The 19,050-nt window shown below is 41.0% G+C and overlaps 1 protein-coding gene across 1 annotated transcript in view; it reads right to left on the bottom strand.

Annotated features, from left to right (window-relative positions):
• Positions 1-201: 201 nt before the first annotated feature.
• The window catches only part of galcb (galactosylceramidase b), a 50,398-nt gene continuing 31,549 nt past the window's right edge, over positions 202-19,050 (bottom strand). The window contains exons 8-17 of the mRNA XM_085342597.1: positions 13,830-13,985; positions 13,499-13,623; positions 12,986-13,113; positions 12,824-12,913; positions 12,649-12,738; positions 12,416-12,560; positions 12,129-12,309; positions 11,792-11,955; positions 1,629-1,705; positions 202-994 (exon numbers count right to left, since the gene is read on the bottom strand). Coding sequence (XP_085198723.1) covers positions 851-994; positions 1,629-1,705; positions 11,792-11,955; positions 12,129-12,309; positions 12,416-12,560; positions 12,649-12,738; positions 12,824-12,913; positions 12,986-13,113; positions 13,499-13,623; positions 13,830-13,985 — 1,300 coding nt within the window. The 3' untranslated portion in view covers positions 202-850. The remainder of the gene's footprint in view (positions 995-1,628; positions 1,706-11,791; positions 11,956-12,128; positions 12,310-12,415; positions 12,561-12,648; positions 12,739-12,823; positions 12,914-12,985; positions 13,114-13,498; positions 13,624-13,829; positions 13,986-19,050) is intronic.

Below are 19,050 nucleotides of genomic sequence, written 5' to 3'. Positions count from 1 at the left end.
TTGCCATCTTAGGTTATCCTGGTGACTGTGCAGTTAGCTATATGGGAGTAGGGAGCAGACATGATTAATGGGGAGTCACGGATTACACTACACTTGTGGTTGGCTTTCTATTTGATTTATTCAAAGCAGTTAAGACAATATAAAGTCAAACTATAAAATCATTTACAATCACATCAAACAAAGTTCCAGGATTCAGTGCCATATGATATATTTTTTTCCTCCACATACACTGTATATAAAAAGATGGAGATGGAGGAAACCACCAAGACATTAAGTATTATTTCCGAGAAGCGTGGTGTGTTGAAACTTAGCTGTTTTGAAAACAGATGCAACAAATGAGGGGTGGAGCCCATTGAGGGAACTGAGGGATGCTCCTATGGTAGTGACAAGCCAACTACACGGCTAACACCAAATACTAATATGGTCATTTGATTCTAACACCAGGCTATAAGGCACATCCTGTACAAGTGTGATGGATTCTGATGTGCTACAAACACACGATTCACTACAAGTTATGCCCCAAAACAATTCCAGCCTTATCTTGAAGTCTTGGCATCTCTTCAAAGAAAGGTCTTAAACCAGTGTTTTGTTGGCTGTGAGCTGTAGAAAGACATTAATTTCTGTTCAGGACTGAGGTTTGATATGACAGGATCATTCCAACAAAAAAAAAACACAGTGATGCATAATTACATGGTAATTAAATACTATAACCCATTTCTGTCAATACATCGCCCAAAATTTTACACACAACATTATTATGCTTGAAGCTATCGGCTGTAAAGTACTAATCAAGTCCATAAATGAATCAGGACATTCAGCATAGTGTAAATCATGATTTAAAGTTAATTCATCACTCAGCCACCAAAGCAAAGTTATCAAACTGGGCCAGTTCAAATGAGCGTGTTCCTATGGCAGCCCAGCCAGCCTTTGGGGTCAGTATCACAGCATTCTTCCACAGAGGGTATCCATTCAGTGACCCTGATGCATACTGTCCCTACAGTAAAGAGAAAAACATCTTTACATTTTCAAATCCGTGCAAAAAGATAGACTTTTCATAGGTTAATTCGTAAATTAATGTGGCTGTGACAAGACAGGCATATTGCTGAAATGTTCAGTTACAGTGTGTCAACACAATAACCTACACCAGAAAGGACTGTTCCTGCACAGCTACCAGCAAGCAGGACTGATTACTGCCCCAGTTAACTGTGTCGTCAAGGTTATAATCCTTCACTTTTATTTTGTCTTCATATATGATCACAAACTGTTTACCTTGCCTTTTTTCAGAACAACCTCAAGTGTGACGTCTGTTATTTCTTGATTTTGACATACTGTATTAACACACCTACAAATCTACAAATCACCTAAAAAACAAACAAACCTCCATATAAAATCCAAGTAGGAAAAAGGCAGATTTTTTGCTCTGTCTTGCTAATACATCATCTTAAATCTCTCATGTGATTTAGATGCTGACTCAAAATACTATTGATAATGAGAGTAGCTAATCTGAGTTGATCTAATCTCCACGTCCTAACATGGTTTATTGGATTACAAACTCCTTTAATCATCATAACAGTGGAAGAAGTGAGAGTATAAAGAAACATTAGAAATAGTAAAAAGTGTCTACTTACTTTTACAGTGAGTGACAAGGTGTACCAGCTATGTACCTCAGTACCAGACTGTCCCTCTGCAAGTACAGTCTCGCCAACTGTTGACAAAAGAACAGTGATGAGAGGCACAGAAACAACAAACTGTCCAACTATGGAAATTATGGAGAAACTGTCTACGAAATAAAAGACTATAAGTGATGATTTTGGTTTTCAGTTTGGAGTTAAGTGTGATGAACCAATTCAATTCTATTTTATTTATACAGTGCCAAATCTTAACAGCAGTGGCCTCAAGTTTCTTTGTCAGTACTGTCAGTACTCTTGCTGCAGGATTTTGGATCATCTGAAGGCTTTTCGGGGAGTTTTTAGGACATCCTGATAATAATGAATTACAGTATAGTATGCCTTCTAATGACACTTCCTAAAGAAAGCAGGCATAATGTACATACAATTAGCCTAAGCATAGAGCCCTGTGGAACTCCATAATTAACCTTACTGTATGAAGACGACGACTCCTTAACAGGAAAAATTGGAGTCTACAGGGAGTGCAGAATTATTAGGCAAATGAGTATTTTGTCCACATCATCCTCTTCATGCATGTTGTCTTACTCCAAGCTGTATAGGCTCGAAAGCCTACTACCAATTAAGCATATTAGGTGATGTGCATCTCTGTAATGAGAAGGGGTGTGGTCTAATGACATCAACACCCTATATCAGGTGTGCATAATTATTAGGCAACGTCCTTTCCTTTGGCAAAATGGGTCAAAAGAAGGACTTGACAGGCTCAGAAAAGTCAAAAATAGTGAGATATCTTGCAGAGGGATGCAGCAGTCTCAAAATTGCAAAGCTTCTGAAGCGTGATCATTGAACAATCAAGCGTTTCATTCAAAATAGTCACCAGGGTCGCAAGAAGCGTGTGGAAAAACCAAGGCGCAAAATAACTGCCCATGAACTGAGAAAAGTCAAGCGCGCAGCTGCCAAGATGCCACTTGCCACCAGTTTGGCCATATTTCAGAGCTGCAACATCACTGGAGTGCCCAAAAGCACAAGGTGTGCAATACTCAGAGACATGGCCAAGGTAAGAAAGGCTGAAAGACGACCACCACTGAACAAGACACACAAGCTGAAACGTCAAGACTGGGCCAAGAAATATCTCAAGACTGGTTTTTCTAAGGTTTTATAGACTGATGAAATGAGAGTGAGTCTTGATGGGCCAGATGGATGGGCCCGTGGCTGGATTGGTAAAGGGCAGAGAGCTCTAGCAAGACGCCAGCAAGGTGGAGGTGGAGTACTGGTTTGGGCTGGTATCATCAAAGATGAGCTTGTGGGGCCTTTTCGGGTTAAGGATGGAGTCGAGCTCAACTCCCAGTCCTACTGCCAGTTTCTGGAAGACACCTTCTTCAAGCAGTGGTACAGGAAGAAGTCTGCATCCTTCAAGAAAAACATGATTTTCATGCAGGACAATGCTCCATCACACGCGTCCAAGTACTCCACAGCGTGGCTGGCAAGAAAGGGTATAAAAGAAGAAAAACTAATGACATGGCCTCCTTGTTCACCTGATCTGAACCCCATTGAGAACCTGTGGTCCATCATCAAATGTGAGATTTACAAGGAGGGAAAACAGTACACCTCTCTGAACAGTGTCTGGGAGGCTGTGGTTGCTGCTGCACGCAATGTTGATGGTGAACAGATCAAAACACTGACAGAATCCATGGATGGCAGGCTTTTGAGTGTCCTTGCAAAGAAAGGTGGCTATATTGGTCGCTGATTTGTTTTTGTTTTGTTTTTGAATGTCAGAAATGTATATTTGTGAATGTGGAGATGTTATATTGGTTTCACTGGTAAAAAGAAATAATTGAAATAGGTATATATTTGTTTTTTGTTAAGTTGCCTAATAATTATGCACAGTAATCGTCACCTGCACACACAGATATCCCCCTGAAATAGCTAAAAATAAAAACAAACTAAAAACTACTTCCAAAAACATTCAGCTTTGATATTAATGAGTTTTTTGGGTTCATTGAGAACATGGTTGTTGTTCAAAAATAAAATTATTCCTCAAAAATACAACTTGCCTAATAATTCTGCACTCCCTGTATTAGATGAATGTAATTCAAACCACTGCAGTGCAGTCAGCCATGGAGCTACTCCAGCGCTCGATTAATAAACAGCTAACAACGCACCCGGACTGCGCTGTGACCATGGCAGGAGATTTTAACCATGCAAACCTGAAATCTGTCCTGCCTGGATTCTTTAAAAACTTGAGCTTCCCAACAAGCGAAAACAACACACTTGACCAGGTCTACACCAACATCCCAGATGCTTACAAAGCCACCCCACTGCCTCATCTTGGACTCTCAGACCATCTCTCTCTGTCCCTGATCCCTCCCTTTAAACCTCTAATTCAAAGACAAAAACCATCTGTAAAAACAGTACGAGAGTAGACCATGGAAGCCACCACGGCCCTACAAAACTGTTTTGATAACATGAATTGGAGTGCATTTGCAGAAGGATCAGACTTGGGGGGCCACACATCTGCTGTACTCTCATTCATCAACTTCTGTAGCGAGAGTGTAACAACAACAAAGACTGTTAAAGTGTTCCCGAACCAGAAGCCATGGCTCAACAGTGAGGTGCGAGCCCTACTAAGAGCATGGGACAGTGCCTTCAAATCAGGAGACCAACAAAGAGGCACGCCAATCTCTGCTTAAACGCATAAAAGAAGCCAAGCGGAAATACAAACAGTGCATCAAGGAACACTTTAACACAAACAATTCCAGAAACATGTGGCAGGGGATCAAGACACTCACTGGCTACAAGGACAGTCGCACACAAACTCCCCGGACATCACCTTACCTGACACCCTAAACCAGTTTTTTGCCCGCTTTGACCAACAAAACAGGGACACCAACACCCATCCTGCTGTTTCAGAGAGGGACGACATGCTTTAACTGCTCTAATAGAATATTATGGGCAATAGTGATGTGTCGTTCGCGAACGAAATGGCTCTTAGAGTCGACTCTTTGAAGTGAACGACGCGAGCCGGCTCCTTATCGCGAGCCGTGGGGTTGTTTTTCTTTCTCTCACCCTCTCTCTCTCTCTCGCACCTTTTTTCCGCTTCACTCCGCATGCGAGGCTTGTACTTTGTGCTGGGAAGAGGGGGGAGGGGCGGTAGTTACACTTGCAGTAGCACAGGAACAGAGCGGGAGAGAAAGAGAGCCAGGGACAATAACGTCACATTAGAAAGGTATAGTAATCATCCACAACTATTTTCAGTTGCGGATGATAACGGATTCAGAAAGCTTATTCATGCAGGCCCATATGACAGAATATGCAAGCTCTTTTTGTTTTTATATTTTAATTTATATTTAATTGTGTTGTGGTTTGCAGTGTTTTGTGTTGTTTCACTTTAAAATTGTTTAAAAGGAAAAAGCTGAAAATTTAAATTGTTAAAAGTTTAAAATGTAAATAGTTGGTTTTTGTATTATATGATTTCAAAGGAGCTTGCAAAGAAAAGCGTCTGGACTTCTTTAAGTTGCTTGAAGACGTTTCACCTCTCATCCGAGAAGCTTCTTCAGTTCTAAGGTCAAATGGTGGAGAGTCCCAGATATAAACCTAGTGGGAGTAACCCCCCACAGAGGGACAAAAGGACCCCCTGATGATTCTCTATTCGCCTGAGCCAAGGTGTGAAACTGGGTGTGGGTCCCAATCAGCCAGAGTTTCGGGTGAGTTCATTGTGAAACCTGGCCCCACCTTATCATGCGAATTCCTGAGGTCAGATGGCCCAGGATGTGAGTGGGCGTTAAGGCGTCTGGGAAGGGATCTCAAAACTGGATTATAGATGGCAGAGAGTTGGTGTCGTAAACCCCCGCCTTTGTTCAAAGATGGTCGCTCACAGTGGACATAGATGGCTTCTTTCACTCCTCTTTCAAACCATCTGTCCTCTCTGTCCAAAATGTGAACATTGGCATCCTCGAAAGAGTGTCCTTTATCCTTAAGATGCAGAGGGACTGCTGAGTCTTGTCCTGTGGAGGTGGCTCTTCTGTGTTGTGCCATGCGCTTGTGAAGTGGCTGTTTGGTCTCTCCAATGTAGAGGTCTGAGCATTCCTCGCTGCACTGTACAGCATACACCACATTGTTAAGTTTGTGTTTTGGCGTTTTGTCTCCACCATTTGACCTTAGAACTGAAGAAGCTTCTCGGATGAGAGGTGAAACGTCTTCAAGCAACTTAAAGAAGTCCAGACGCTTTTCTTTGCAAGCTCCTTTGACTACGATGACCTGGATGACTGAGAACCTTCACAGACATATTACAGTGGGGCAAAAAAGTATTTAGTCAGCCACCGATTGTGCAAGTTCCCCCACCTAAAATGATGACAGAGGTCAGTAATTTGCACCAGAGGTACACTTCAACTGTGAGAGACAGAATGTGAAAAAAAAAAATCCATGAATTCACATGGTAGGATTTGTAAAGAATTTATTCGTAAATTAGGGTGGAAAATAAGTATTTGGTCACCTCAAACAAGGAAAATCTCTGGCTCTCACAGACCTGTAACGTCGTCTGTAAGAAGCTTTTCTGTCCCCCACTCGTTACCTGTATGAATGGCACCTGTTTGAACTCATCATCTGTATAAAAGACACCTGTCCACAGCCTCAAACAGTCAGACTCCAAACTTCGCCATGGCCAAGACCAAAGAGCTTTCGAAGGACACCAGGAAAAGTATTGTAGACCTGCACCAGACTGGGAAGAGTGAATCTACAATAGGCAAGCAGCTTGGTGTGAAAAAATCAACTGTGGGAGCAATCGTCAGAAAATGGAAGACATACAAGACCACTGATAATCTCCCTCGATCTGGGGCTCCACGCAAGATCTCATCCCGTGGGGTCAAAATGATCATGAGAACGGTGAGCAAAGATCCCAGAACCACACGGGGGAACCTGGTGAATGACCTGCAGAGAGCTGGGACCAAAGTAACAAAGGTCACCATCAGTAACACACTACAACGGCAGGGAATCAAATCCCGCAGTGCCAGACGTGTACCGCTGCTGAAGCCAGTGCATGTCCAGGCCCGTCTGAAGTTTGCCAGAGAGCACATGGATGATACAGCAGAGGATTGGGAGAATGTCATGTGGTCAGATGAAACCAAAGTAGAACTTTTTTGGTATAAACTCAACTCGTCGTGTTTGGAGGAAGAAAAATACTGAGTTGCATCCCAAGAACACCATACCTACTGTGAAGCATGGGGGTGGAAACATCATGCTATGGGGCTGTTTTTCTGCCAAGGGGACAGGAAGACTGATCCGTGTTAAGGACAGAATGAATGGGGCCATGTATCGTGAGATTTTGAGCCAAAACCTCCTTCCATCAGTGAGAACTTTGAAGATGAAACGAGGCTGGGTCTTCCAACATGACAATGATCCAAAACACACCGCCCAGGCAACAAAGGAGTGGCTCTGTAAAAAGAAGCATTTGAAAGTCCTGGAGTGGCCTAGCCAGTCTCCAGACCTCAACCCCATAGAAAATCTGTGGCGGGAGTTGAAAGACCGTGTTGCTCGGCGACAGCCCCAAAACATCACTGCTCTCGAGAAGATCTGCATGGAGGAATGGGCCAAAATACCAGCTACTGTGTGTGCAAACCTGGTAAAGACCTATAGTAAACGTTTGACCTCTGTTATTGCCAACAAAGGTTATGTTACAAAGTATTGAGTTGTATTTTTCTTATTGACCAAATACTTATTTTCCACCCTGATTTACGAATAAACTCTTTACAAATCCTACCATGTGGATTCATGGATTTTTTTTTCACATTCTGTCTCTCACAGTTGAAGTGTACCTCTGGTGAAAATTACTGACCTCTGTCATCATTTTAGGTGGGGGAACTTGCACAATCGGTGGCTGACTAAATACTTTTTTGCCCCACTGTATATGATTTATTTATTACATTTTATGTGGAGTGAATAAATAAAGTATATTTATGGTGGCCCTTAGAGACAAAGCACGTACAAACTCCAAAACATGTAAAAATTCCAAAACACATAAAAACCCAGAAGCATGTACAAACTCAGAATCACGTACAAACTCCAAAACACGTAAAAACCCAGAAGCATGTACAAACTCTGAAGCACATACAAAAGACAACAGAAGTGCTCCAGGATGCTAGGGCGCAGTGTTGAGCTTTTGTTACCTAGTGGCTACACAAGCCAGGAAGTATCAACAATCGGATTTGGTGTGTGGTAGTAAGTCAAGTCAAGTCAAGTTGGCTTTATTGTCACTTCAACCATATACAGTTAGTACACAGTGAAGCGAAACAACGTTCCTCCAGGACCAAGGTGCTACATGCAACATAAATTTACAACATAAATTAACAGAAAACACTAAACTAGCTAACTAAGAGGCCTAGTTAGCTGGCTAGCAGAGACAAGACAGACTGACCTAACATAGACTAACAAAGACTTCACGCCCCAAGGACCTCAACAGCTACAGGCCGGTGGCTCTGACATCCCACCTGATGAAGACCCTGGAGCGGTTGGTCCTGGCTCAGCTTCGGCGCCTAACAAGCTCATCACTGGACCCACTTCAGTTTGCCTACCAGCCTGGCATTGGAGCGGATGATGCCGTCATTCACCTCCTACATCGTTCCCTCGCTCACCTGGAGACCGCTGGAAGCACTGTGAGAATCATGTTCTTTGATTTCTCCAGTGCCTTCAACACTATTCTTCCCTCGGTTCTGAAGGACAAGCTGGAGAACTCTGGAGTGGACCATCACCTCACTACCTGGATTTTGGACTACCTCACCGACCGACCACAGTATGTGAGGACTCAGGGCTGTGTGTCGGACAGGGTCGTCTGCAGTACGGGGGCCCCACAGGGAACGGTTCTGGCTCCGTTCCTCTTCACCATCTACACTGCAGACTTCTCCCACAATTCCACCCAGTGCTTCCTGCAGAAGTTCTCTGATGACTCTGCAATAGTCGGCCTCATCACTGATGGGGACGACAAGGAGTACAGAGGACTGACTCAAGACTTTGTGGACTGGTGCCAGCTGAACTACCTCCAGATCAACGCCAGTAAAACCAAGGAGCTGGTGGTAGACTTCCGCAGGCACAAGCATTCTCCACTGCAACCACTGAACATCCAGGGTATGGACATAGAGGCTGTGGACAGCTACAGGTACCTTGGTGTTCATCTGAACAACAGACTGGACTGGACTCATAACTCAGACGCCCTCTACAGGAAAGGGCAGAGCAGGTTGTACCTGCTGCGGAGACTCAGGTCGTTTGGGGTGGAGGGCCCACTCCTGAAGACCTTCTATGACTCTGTGGTGGCTTCTGCTATCTTTTATGGTGTGGTCTGCTGGGGCGGCAGCATCTCTGCTGGGGACAGGAAGAGACTGAACAGGGTGATCCGAAGGGCCAGCTCTGTTCTAGGATGCCCTCTGGACCCAGTGGAGGTGGTGAGTGACAGGAGAATGGCGGCTAAGCTGTCATCCCTGTTGGACAACGTCTCCCACCCCATGCAGCAGACTGTGACAGCACTGAGCAGCTCCTTCAGTGGGAGACTGCGGCACCCACGGTGTGGGACGGAGAGATTTCGCAGGTCTTTCCTCCCCACTGCTGTCAGACTCCACAACAAAGACTTTAACTGAACAAACACACACATCCACACATGTGCAATAACACTAAGTGCAATAATCTTTTCTGGCATCGTTGTATTTTTACTCAGTTGTATATAGCATTCGTATTCTATTTTTATCTTATTGTATATTTTTATTCTATTTTATTCTACTGTATATAGTATATTATTTTATTCTATTCTGTACAGCTGTGTACTGTATTTATTCTTATTGTATTCTAATTTTTGCGTCATAACTTTTGCACTGTCCACTTCCTGCTGTGACAAAACAAATTTCCCACGTGTGGGACTAATAAAGGTTATCTTATCTTATCTTAAATTACAACATAAATTAACAAAAACTAACTATCTAACTATCTAAGGAAGACTTTTTTTTTCTTGTTAACAGACAGCAGACAACAAAGTGCACGTGTAAATGTGCAAACAAGAGCAGCAAAGTGACAGTGTGACAAAAAAACACAACGTAACATAATAATAAGGTTTTGTGATGATGAGTTGAGGTAGAGGAGGAACAGTAAACATTCCTTAGTGTAGCAGCAAAAATTAGGAAGTAAAGAAGTTAGTGCAAAAAGTCCAGTAATAGGTTGGTGTGTACGATAGTTTGGTGGTGTAGGTCAGTGTGTTTGCACTTGTGTTGATTAGTCAGGGCAGTCTCAATGTTTTGAGGTAGTTGAGTTAAGCTGAGTGATAATGTGTGTGTGTGTGTGTGTGTGTGTGTGTGTGTGTGTGTGTGTGTGTTTATCAGTCCAGTCCCTTTTTGCTGAGGAGACGGATGGCTTGTGGAAAAAAGCTGTTGCACAGTCTGGATGTGTGTGCCCGAATGCTTCGGTACCTTTTTCCAGATGGCAGGAGTGTGAAGAGTGTGTGAGAGGGGTGTGTCCGATCAGCCACAATGCTGGTGCCTTTGCGAATGCAGCGTGTGGTGTAGATGTCCTCAATAGAGGGGAGAGAGACCCCGATGATCTTCTCTGCTGTTCCCACTATCCGCTGTAGGGTCTTGCAGTTCGATATGGCACAGTTCCCAAACCAGACAGTGATGCAGCCGCTCAGGATGCTCTCGATAGTTCCTCTATAGAAGGTGGTCAGGATCGGTGGTGGAAGCCGAGCCTTTCTCAGTCTTCTCAGAAAGAAGAGACGCTGTTGGGCTTTCTTGTGCAGGGAGCTGGTGTTGAGGGACCAGCCAAGGTCCTTCTCCATGTGGACGCCCAGGAATTTGGTGCTGTCGACGATCTCCACAGAGGAGCCGTTGATGCTCAGCAGCCACATGCGCCGTGTGTCGCCACTGTCCTTGAAGTGGTTGTGGATTCTCTGGGCGTGTGCGCGCTTCGCCTCTCTGATGGCCCGAGAAAGTTCGGCCCTAGCTCTTCTAAGCGCCACTCCGATAATGAAAACAGTGGTGAATTCCCGTGGTAAATAAAAAGGTCTGCATCTAACAGTCACAAACTCCACCAGCGATGAGCAATAACTAGAAACTAGCACAGAGTTCTTGGACCATTTCGCGTTGATGTAAACACACAAGCCGCCACCGCGAGTCTTACCACACAGAGCTGCATTTCTGTCGGCGCAAAACGAGGCCAGCCCGTTTAGCTGAAACAGGTAAATGAACTTTTTTTTAAAAAAAATATTTGAATATATGTAAGTGCTTGTCTATAAATACACAAACAATACACATATGCTTTCAATTGTGTAATTTAAGTGATCTAGGTAGCTCTGTTTTGGAAGTTCAGTTAACGCTAGAAATGTGTTTTGGAGTTTGTATATGCTTTAGAGTTTGCACGTGCTTTGTCTCTAGGGGCCACCGCATATATTTATATTTAAACATATATAAATAAAACCACTTTTTTACATTAGTAATTCCTTTTGCGCATAATTTTATATTATTGTTGATAATAAATTAATTAAAGCAACAAACCAACCTGAAGAGCCGGTTCTTTTTAGTGAGCCGAGCCGAAAGAGCCGGATCTCTAAAAAGAGCCGGAAATCCCATCACTAATGGGCAACAGTATGGAACGCTGTACTGAGATGATGTGCAACCTTAACTAATGCTGTTTCAGTACTTTGATAAGTTGTGAAACTTGACTGAAACTATTCTAATTTTATATTTGTGTTATGTCTTATGTTTTTATGATTATGTAAACTGCATGCTTTTATGTTACTTTTATTATTCTGCTGTGTACAGTGTCCTTGAGTGTTCTGAAAGGCGCCTTTTAAATAAAATGTATTATTATCATTTTTAATAAGAATCAATCCGCTGTAGATGATCAGTTACTTGTTTTAGGACTATTCTTTCAAAAATTTGAGAAAGAGTTGACAAATCTAATATTAATGTTAGGCCAATTTTCAAAAGGTTGAAGACTGGCCTAGAACTAGCTAAGACAGCGGGATCAAGTGATTGCTTTGTAAGTAATGGTTTAACTAGTGGAACATCAAAACCCTGTGGTACACAGCCCATTAATAAAGACAGATTGATCATTTTTTAAGACTCAATCATTAACTAATGGTAGGACATCTTTGATCATTCTTATAGAAGGTTGGAGCAGAGACAGATTGTACTGACCAAGATCATTGGTAACTTTGTAGGTGCCATCAGCAAACACCCAGAAGAAGACTCCTTTAGCACTGCGGATTGACTGTCCCCCTTTATCCACTCTGGCTGCTATGAACACACCACCAGCATTCATCTTCTCCATGAAGACGTCACATGTCACTGTCAGGCTCTGCCTGTATAAAATAACAATGTAACAGGGTGGAGAAAAAAAAATATATATTTTGTGTGTCTGTGTGTGTCTGCCTACCTCCTCAGCCACAGACACCCCATGAATTACTTTAGTTGGGTTAGTGATAGTAGTGACTAACCCAACTAAGGTAATCATAGTAGTCACAGGACTACTCACCAGTAATAGTCTCCGATGACACTAATGGTCTGATCAGCATCCGTTGCCCATGTGATGGGCCTTTCTGTTAGAACCTGTCTTAAGGTGAAAACGTGAGGTCCAGGATCAGTCAGGTTAATGTAGTACTCAAACACTCCTGTCTGATCAGCAAAGTATGGAGCTTCTGAAAAAGGTGGGCTTCCTATACATACACAGAAGCAGATTTAAAATAAAGGTCACATTTTATGTCATTTTAATGGACGTTAAAAATTCGGTGAGTTTTGGGTTCATGCACATGGTTAACTTACGAACATCAAAGTCATCCTTGTACACTTTAGGAAAGCGAGCTGAGGGAGGTGGGTCGGGATAGCTGCCTTTGCTTCCTGTGCTAACAGTGGTCAGTGTGTAAACCTCGTCTTCAGCCAGATTCAGGGTAAACGAGCCATCTACAAGCTAATGTCATATAAAGACAGTGTTACAGTTGACAAACTGGTGCCCACATATCACTGAGGTGCATCTTTCTTCAGAGTGTAAACAGCACCTTCAGGGGTTTTAGTTTCTCAAAAAAGGAGGGCTTGTTCGTCTTAAAGTCAAACTGTGACCGCCACACTTGGAGCTCTTTAATGGATGCCTAAGAAGAAATAAATAATCTTGAACATGAGAGATGTACAAGTCAGAAACTCTAAGCAAGATTCAAGAAGATAACATGAACTTACAATAGACCCCTTTAGCCAGAAAGTTGCATTTTGGGATGTTACATTAAAGGGAGGTAGTGGAGGTCTTATGCACACTGAATGATTGTGAGTCTATAAAGGAAACAAAAAGCTTTGTTAAAAGGAGCATTCATGTGTGTGTGTGTGTGTGTGTAACTAACTTACCATTGTTTCTATGACAACAGTGAGATTTCCCTTCCCATCAGTCAAGGCAATATAGCTTCCACCTTGTGCCAGATGTCCAACAGTCTGCAGGTAGGTCCATCCTGGCTGGGTGAACTGTGTGGTGTGGGCTGCAAGGAAAACATTTGAAAACAAAGGGTTACAAAACAATCACTCAGCCAGACCTAACAACTACCAAACTAATTCACTTCTAAAAAAAAATCAGATTGCTTTCATGCCAAAACTTTCGCCAACCCATCAAATCTGTCTCACAAGTGAGATGTCTTCTATGCAGTCTACCCCATCAGTATGCAACATACAGTCAACACTAAAAATGCAGTGACATAATGAATTATATTTACTCAGAACCTTAAGGGTTGGTGTCATGATTTCTGGATTTAAAAGTACACTGCTGACCTTTATGACCACTGACCACTCTCTAATAACTTTGCTATTATGAGAAATGTTATGTTGATCTGAAACACATTTTCAAACTATCTGTCTCTGTATGCAGACCCGTGATCCAAATTGGAGACTCGACCACATAGTTGCCACTCCAGGGCTCCTCAGCTGTCATGAGCCCATCCCTGCCGAATGGGAGATCCTCATAATAACTGGCCACCAGATTCCAGGAGATGGTGCTGGAGGAAGGATCACAGTCATATTAACCACATTGTTCAACATTAAGGCTTAACAGTCTGTCCAAAGCATGTATTCACCAAGTTTACACTTTATTCTAACTAAAAATAAACTTACCATCAAATTGATTAAAATTCAATAAATTTAAAAACATTCTGTGTAATGTTTAATATTTTTACTGGCATGTACTGCTTGTTTTTTAACTTACGCTGTCATTTGTCCATTGACATAGTTCTGGTTGAGGATACGAGCCCAACAACCTCCTCCCACCTCATTGTTAAAGGTGCTGTAGTCCTCTGACGACCACAGCTTCTTCTGTGTCTTCAGGGCCTCTGTTATTGTGGTGGTACCCGGGTAGTGAGCCCTGATCACCACATACAAAAGTCAAGTCAAGTCAAAATTAATTTCTATAGCACATTTGAAAGACTAGTGTACTGCAATGCGGGCAGAACAAGGAACAAGTAGTACAGTTACAATTAAAATTACATTGCATGGTGTAGTGCAGGACACTTGCCATCCCCAAGTTGAACAGGTGTGTTTTAAGCATGATTTGAACGACTGAGTTGATTCCAATTTACGGATATCAACTGGGAGATTATTCCAGAGTCTAGGGGCGGTAATGTCAAAGGCATGGTCACCTCTGTTTGTTTTTTTTTCCTTTCTTTATTCAAATCAGGCAACAAAGTATATATCTCATTTACATTGACATCGTTTTTTTTTTCCCCTTCTCCCTTCCCCTCCCCTCTTTTTCCCCCTTCCCTCCCTTCCTCTCCCCATCCTTTTTACATAAAATATAATTACCATTATATAAACAATCATATCTATGTCTATACATACACATTTATTATCCTAAATAAGTATATTCAAAGGAGGGAGAGAGGGAAAAAACAAAAACAAACAAAAACAAACCAACAAACCAAAACAAACGAACCCCCCCCCCCCCCCAAAAAACAAACAAACAAACAAACAAACAAAAAAACAACAAAAAAACAACAACACCTGCGTAGACCCATATATATATAATCTTGGGGCAGATATGGGAGGAGGCCATACCTCCCAGTTTTACTTATTAAAGTAATCTATAAAGGGTTGCCAAATTAGGTAAAACTGTTTAACATTATCTCTTAATGAAAATTAAATTTTCTCCAACTGTAAATGATACACTGTGTCTCTTAATAAAGCAGAATGAGTTGGGGGGGCTTTATTTTTCCAATTTAGAAGTATAAGGCGTCTTGCAAGCAATGTTATAAAACTCAGAGCACGAATTTGTTTATTATTTAAGTTTTTAACTGTAGCTACAGCAAATAGTGCCATTACTGGGTCTGGGGGGAGCTGTTTTTTAAAAATATCAGACAAAGTTTTAAATATTTTAGACCAGTAGGTAGCGATATTAGGACATGTCCAAAACATATGTGACAATGAGGCAGAATTCTGGCCACATCGATCACATCTTGAGTCAGCCCCTGGAAACATCCTTGAAACCTTCAATTTAGACAGATGGAGCCTATGCAAGACCTTAAATTGTAGTAGTCTGTGCCTGCAGCAGACAGAAGTGGAGTGAACCAGTTCTTGTGCCTTAGTCCATTGATCTTTAGTGATGTTAGTAGCCAGTTCTTCACTCCAAGCATATCTCAAGTGGTCCAATGTAGTTGTACTGTCTATTTGCAAAAGTTGGTTGTAGATCCTAGAAATAGCTCCTTTCTTTAGCGGGTTCATTAAGAATAGATCATCTGAAACTAGCTTTTGTGGTTCATTGGGAAAGGATGGAAACGTTTCTTTAAAAAAATGACGTATTTGTAAATACTTGAAAAAAATCTCTGTTTTCTATGGAAAATCTTTGCTGAAGTTGTTGAAACGAAGGAAAAAGATTATCAATAAACAGATCCTTGATTGTGTGTATCCCTTTGGAACTCCATAGCTGGAATGTTGATCCTGAGAGCAATGTGTATGCTTGATTATGAATTAATGGTGTAAAGATTGAACATTGACGCCAATGAAAATGCTTTCTAATTTGAGACCAAATTTTTAGTGAGTCAGACACTACCGGATTTTTACATTTATGCTTACCCAGATCTGAGTTTGAATGAACCAAAGATTTAAGAGTATTGGAGAAAAAAGTCATACTTTCCATCCGTTCCCAATCAGGTCTATGTTCCCCGCCCCAGAATGACATACAACGTATATTACAGGCCCAATAATAAAACTGAAAACAAGGCAACCCCATTCCTCCTGTAATCTTGGATCTTTGGAGAAATATCTTTCTTATTCTGGGTGTCTTTTTGTTCCAGATAAACTGAGAGATTAACTGGTCTATTTTCTTAAAAAAAAATTTGTGATCAATATTGGGATACATTGAAACAAAAATAACAATTTGGGTAAAGTGCTCATCCTAATGATATTTACTCGGCCAGCAAGCGAGATGGGCAGTTTAGACAGTCTTTCCAAGTTCTGTTCAGTTTGATGGTATAAATTAACAAAATTATGTTTAAAAAGGCCAGAGAATTCACGGGTTACAGTTATTCCAAGATATTTGAAGGTATTTGAGATTGTAAAAGGAAACGAGATCAATGTAGCGCTATCTAATTTTTCTAAAGAACTAATCGGAAACAATATGCTTTTTGTTAAGTTGATTTTGTATCCAGAAATTTTCCCAAATTCAGTTAAAACTGTCATAATTTTTGGCAATGATTTAGTAGGGTCAGTGATATATAGCAAAAAAATCATCTGCATAGAGAGACCTTATGTTCTACACCAAATCTCCTTATTCCTTTATAATCTTTTGTAGAGCGTAATTGAATGGCAAGAGGTTCTATGACAAGTGCAAATAGCAATGGGGACAAAGGGCACCCTTGTCTTGTAGAGCGGTGGAGGAGGAAAGGACTAGAAGATATATTACTTGTATTAACCGAGGCCTTAGGTTTTGTGTAAAGCAGCTTAACAAAGGAGATATAATTAGGGCCTATGCCATACTTTGATAGGGTCGAGAAGAGGAAATCCCACTCAAGTAAGAAAGGCTGAAAGACGACCACCACTGAACAAGACACACAAGCTGAAACGTCAAGACTGGGCCAAGAAATATCTCAAGACTGGTTTTTCTAAGGTTTTATAGACTGATGAAATGAGAGTGAGTCTTGATGGGCCAGATGGATGGGCCCGTGGCTGGATTGGTAAAGGGCAGAGAGCTCCAGTCCGACTCAGACGCCAGCAAGGTGGAGGTGGAGTACTGGTTTGGGCTGGTATCATCATAGATGAGCTTGTGGGGCCTTTTCGGGTTGAGGATGGAGTCAAGCTCAACTCCCAGTCCTACTGCCAGTCTCTGGAAGACACCTTCTTCAAGCAGTGGTACAGGAAGAAGTCTGCATCCTTCAAGAAAAACATGATTTTCATGCAGGACAATGCTCCATCACACGCGTCCAAGTACTCCACAGCATGGCTGGCAAGAAAGGGTATAAAAGAAGAAAAACTAATGACATGGCCACCTTGTTCACCTGATCTGAACCCCATTGAGAACCTGTGGTCCATCATCAAATGTGAGATTTACAAGGAGGGAAAACAGTACACCTCTCTGAACAGTGTCTGGGAGGCTGTGGTTGCTGCTGCACGCAATGTTGATGGTGAACAGATCAAAACACTGACAGAATCCATGGATGGCAGGCTTTTGAGTGTCCTTGCAAAGAAAGGTGGCTATATTGGTCGCTGATTTGTTTTTGTTTTGTTTTTGAATGTCAGAAATGTATATTTGGGAATGTGGAGATGTTATATTGGTTTCACTGGTAAAAATAAATAATTGAAATGGGTATATATTTGTTTTTTGTTAAGTTGCCTAATAATTATGCACAGTAATAGTCACCTGCACACACAGATATCCCCCTAAAATAGCTAAAACTAAAAACAAACTAAAAACTACTTCCAAAAACATTCAGCTTTGATATTAATGAGTTTTTTGGGTTCATTGAGAACATGGTTGTTGTTCAATAATAAAATTATTCCTCAAAAATACAACTTGCCTAATAATTCTGCACTCCCTGTATATAATATTCAGTTCAGTTCAGTTCAGTTCATTTTTATTTCAAACATTTCAAACATGTGCCTTCACAATCATTACAAAATATCATTCCATTATTTGTTTGAAAAGGAGTAGGCTGAAGTATTTACTTATTTGTCCCTACCCCCTCAAGTTTTACCTCTCATTCATTTAATTTTTTTTTGTCTTAAATTAAACAAACAACATATGAAACATATAAACATATGAAGTAAAACAAAACATAACATACATAAATCAAAAACAAGAAATTAGCAAGCCCCACCACAGTATAGTTGCTTTCATATGAAAAATACAGAATGTGTATATTTGCAGATACACAAGTTATGGAAAAACAACAAACCAAAACAAAACAAAAAAACAAAAAAAACAACCAAAAAAGAACCGCAACACCATTACCAGCAACATTACCATCCTGGGTTAACCCCGTTTTCTTCATTCTTATACTTATTTAAAATTAGGTTTTTATATTTTACTTTAAACTGTTTTATGTTTTGACTGTCTTTTATTTCTTCTGTTAGACTGTTCCATAATTTAACTCCTGCAATTTAGATTGACATAGTTCTTAAAGTTGTTCTAGCACTTTGTATTTTTAAATTCCATTTCCCTCTTAAGTTATACCCACCTTCTCTTTCTATGAACAATTTACAGATTTCTTTGGGAAGCAATTTATTTCTGACTTTATACATTATTTGCGCTGTTTTAAGCTTCACCAAGTCTTGGAATTTAATAGCTTGCATTTTGACAAAGAGTGCATTTGTATGGTCCCTGTACCCTACATTATTTATTAATCTAATGGCCCTTTTCTGTATTATAGTTATTGTTTGTGTGTTACTTTTGTATGTGTTTCCCCAGACCTCTACACAGTAGCTCATATATGGCAGTAGTAAAGCACAGTATAAAATGTGCAGTGCTTTCTGATCCAACATATGCTTTGCTTTTCCCAGGACGGCAATGCCCCGTGCCAATTTCCCCCGAACATAAGTAATGTGTGGCTTCCAACAGAGCTTGTGGTCAATGATCACCCCAAGAAATTTTATTTCATTTACTCTTTCTAAATATACATTGTCAACACATATTTCTACTTCGATGTTTTTCTTTTGGTTTCCAAACAACATAAATTTGGTTTTATCGAGATTCAATGATAATTTATTTATATCAAACCACTTCTTTAATATCGTTAATTCCTGTGTGATCATTTCCAAAACCTGTGGCAATTCCCCACCTGCACACAGTATATTTGTGTCATCTGCAAATATTACAAACTTTAAAATCTCCGATACTCTGCAGATATCATTTAAGTACATAATAAACATTTTTGGACCCAGTACTGAACCTTGAGGTACTCCACAAGCTATATCCATCAAATTAGATTTATATTCATTTA

The sequence above is a fragment of the Diplotaxodon limnothrissa genome, linkage group LG19 (assembly GCF_057381915.1).
Source record: "Diplotaxodon limnothrissa isolate DT_005_m linkage group LG19, D_limnothrissa_male_GT1.1, whole genome shotgun sequence".
NCBI lineage: Eukaryota > Metazoa > Chordata > Actinopteri > Cichliformes > Cichlidae > Diplotaxodon > Diplotaxodon limnothrissa.
Note: the sequence above shows the minus strand (reverse complement) of the source record. Positions and strands in the feature narration are given on the sequence as shown.